The following is a 3,318-nucleotide window of genomic DNA, read 5'->3' on the forward strand; positions in this document are numbered from 1 at the left end:
GGGAGAGTGCTGCGCAAAACCTGAACTTCTGGTATTTTAACTGAACTCCACCATTGTCCTTCATTGTCTATGTGGTGCCTCTCTATGATCACAGTATTTGCATTAGAAAAGGGAGTGAAATCCAGTTCCATTTTATACAGGAAGGAAGTATGATGACCGTGTTAACGGATTAAGAAATGTGGGCATGGTGCTTCCTGTCCACAATGCTAAATATCAATGGATTTATCAGTCCTTTGGATCAAAAGACATACTGTTTAAATCAGTTTGCTAACACTATTATACACCAAATCAGCATACAGCACATACAATACAGGATACTGAACCAAAGGCAAAAACACCAAATGGGCCAGTAACATAGGTGGTAAAACACCATGGAACAGTTGGCTTATAGCGAGGGTTGCCACCCTCCAGTTGGGACCTGGAGATCTGCCAGAACTGCAACTGATCTCTAAGCAACAGAGATCAGTTCCCCCCGGTGAAAATGGCCTATGTGGCAGGTGGGCTGCGTGGCCCTGCCCTCTGAAGAGGTCCCTCCCCTCCCCAAACCCTGCCCTCCTCAAGCTCGACCTTCAAATCTCCAGGAATTTCCCTACCTAGAGCTGGGCAGCCTGTCTTGGAAAACCAGACGCAGAAGAGAGGTGCCGGGTTGTTAATCAGGGTGGGCAGCAAAGTACATCTCACACCAGTTCCATTCGCTCCTGGTCAGTTTCTGAGTTTCAAAGTGTTGATCTTAAGATTGAAAGTCTGGCCTGAGTTCAAGGTCCTTCTTGCCTGAGCTCTTTAGAGAGCATAGATGAGGCCTTTCTTCAGGAATACCACTGAAATTTAGGAAAGAGCTTAGAGGAAGCAGGGCAGGGCAGGGCCTTTTCTGGGGTAGCACCCCACAAGTGGAACTCCCTCTCCACAGAACCTTGCCTGATGGTCTTTAGGGGACTGGTCAAATCATTTTTTCCCCAAGACTGATGTTTTAGATGCTTTTAAAAAATGTTCCTGGATTTTAGCTTTTTACATTGTCTTCATATTTTTAGACTATTAGTGGCAGTTCTCAACTGGTTTCTATGATGGTGCGATGGCAAAGCCCTCCCCGAATTCTGGAGGGGAACAGGAGGGAATGCAGCCGTGGTGGCTGGCTGCCTGACTGCAAAGGCGCCAGCCCATCCTGAGCAAGAGAGACGGCTCATCTGGCCTCTCCCTGTCCTGGTCCTGCTCTTGGCACAGCTTGCCCCTGACCACCAGCCTCCTCTCAGGGCAGCCGCCCACTGGGAAGCCGTCCCACACGTTTGCCAGCAGCCGGACAAGGGGGGCCACCAGCGCGTCCGTCAACCCGTTTCTGTAGCTGGTCTGAGGCTTCCTTACCGGTATGGAGGCAGATGTCACACCGCCTGCAAACCCCGTCAGCAGCCTTCCCACCAGCAGCATCCAGACTTCTTGTGCGCTACCCATCAGGAGGTACCCGAGGACGGAAGGAACTGCAGAAAACATGATGCTCAGCTTGCGGCCCAAGCAGTCGTTGAAGTACATGGTGCCCAAGCCACCGGCAGCCGTTCCCAGGGTGAAGACAGACTGCAACACAGAGAGAAAACAGGAGACCATGCGGGAGGGCAAATCGGGAATGGAAAGCATCTGCAGCAGCAGGTGACAGAGGTGGGAATGCGAGTAGCAGGGGCTGAGGAGTTCAGCCCCCACCTCATCTTCGCTTTCATTAAAAAAAAAAATAATTCACATTTCCTGTCCTCTTGCTTGCAACTGTGTGGACCACTTGGTGAATCACAGGAACTGGTGGTAGAACTGAGGACTGGGGATTCTGGAGGTGGGGGAAGGAAACAGGGCTGACGCCTGGGCTCATTCATCAGGAGAATTAAGCCTGTGTTTGGGCAGCCAGAGATAGTGGTTCGAGCAAAGGCTCATGAACAGGACTGTAATAGCAGGACACACCAGCGAACATAAATACAGCTGCCAACCCTTTCATAAGAACATAAGAGACGCCAATGTTGGATCAGGCCAAAGGCCCATCCAGTCCAACACTCTGTGTCACACAGTGGCCAGAAATACCAGTGCCATCAGGAGGTCCACCAGTGGGGCCAGGACATTAGAAGCCCTCCCCCTGTTGACCCCCCCCAAGCATCACTTGCCCCAGAGCCCCTAGCTATACCTTGTGGCTAATAGCCACTGATGGACCTCTGCTCCATATGCTTATCTAATTCCCTTTTGAAGCCGTCCATGCTTGTAGCCGCCACCACTTCCTGAGGCAGTGAATTCCATGTGTTAATCACTCTTTGGGTGAAGAAGTACTTCCTTTTATCCGTTCTAACCCGACCGCTCTGCAGTTTCATGGAGTGCCCATGAGTTCTTGTATTGTGAGAAAGGGAGAAAAGTACCTCTTTCTCTACCTGCTCTTTCCCATGCATAATCTTATAAACCTCGATCATGTCACCCCTCAGTCGTCGTTTCTCCAAGCTAAAGAGCCCTAAGCGCCTTAACCTTTCCTCATAGGGAAAATGTTCCAACCCTTTCATCATTGGAGTTGCCCTTTTCTGCACTTTTTCCAAAGCTATCATATCCTTTTTAAGGTGTGGTGACCAGAACTTTCAATCAATTGATTAAATTTGAATACATCTGCATATTTCTGACGCCTCAGCATAGATGCCTTTTTGATATAACAGAAGAAGTGTGAATGTCATATAAAGTGATTTTTTTTTTTTGCTTTGTTGTTTTAGCAAAAACAGATCCTCGGCAGCCTAAGCCCTTGAATCTGTCACCCCCAAATCAGGAGGGGCTTCCGTGCTGTGAGAAATTAAATTAATTCATAAAATAATTAATAGCTCCTTTGACTCCCTGAGGAGGTGGCCTCTCTGCCTGAGTCCTTGGTCTAGCTAGACACCAGCCTGCTCCAAATAGCCTCTACGGGGAGTGGGTAACTCCACTTCATCTCCGTATCGAATGTGGATGAATAATTCTGTCACAAGCAATATAGGGAGGCAGAAGAATTAGGGTTGCTTTTCTGCATGAGTCACTGCTCTAAATTTGTTTCCTTCCAATCAGGAAGCGCCCCCAGATCAGGGACTCATACAGGCCATACTTCTTTCAAGGCACGTCATTTGTGCTGCTTTATGCTTTAGAGTTGTTGTAACAGTTAAATGGCAGCTTCAGTTTTGATTCAGAAGTGTACCTGAGCTATCAGAAGTTTGGGAAAAGCTGCCTCAGAGCCCACATCCTCCTCACAGCTGGATACAAGAGACTGCAACAGACTCAACTGGACCCCAGCTTTGAAATGCTTCCTCTGAGCTGTGGAGTCTTGTGAGCAAAAGTTTTGCTTTG

At 48.7% G+C, this 3,318-nt stretch overlaps 1 protein-coding gene across 1 annotated transcript in view; it reads right to left on the reverse strand.

The window, feature by feature from the left end:
* SLC2A6 (solute carrier family 2 (facilitated glucose transporter), member 6) overlaps positions 1-1,563 on the reverse strand; it is a gene marked incomplete at its 5' end in the record, with an annotated part of 26,883 nt that extends 25,320 nt beyond the window's left edge. The window contains one exon of the mRNA XM_015414908.1: positions 1,357-1,563. Within this exon, the coding sequence (XP_015270394.1) occupies positions 1,357-1,563 (207 nt within the window). The remainder of the gene's footprint in view (positions 1-1,356) is intronic.
* Between the last annotated feature and the right edge of the window lie 1,755 nt (positions 1,564-3,318).

Source organism: Gekko japonicus, unplaced genomic scaffold, assembly GCF_001447785.1.
Source record: "Gekko japonicus isolate JY-2015 unplaced genomic scaffold, Gekko_japonicus_V1.1 scaffold2812, whole genome shotgun sequence".
NCBI lineage: Eukaryota > Metazoa > Chordata > Lepidosauria > Squamata > Gekkonidae > Gekko > Gekko japonicus.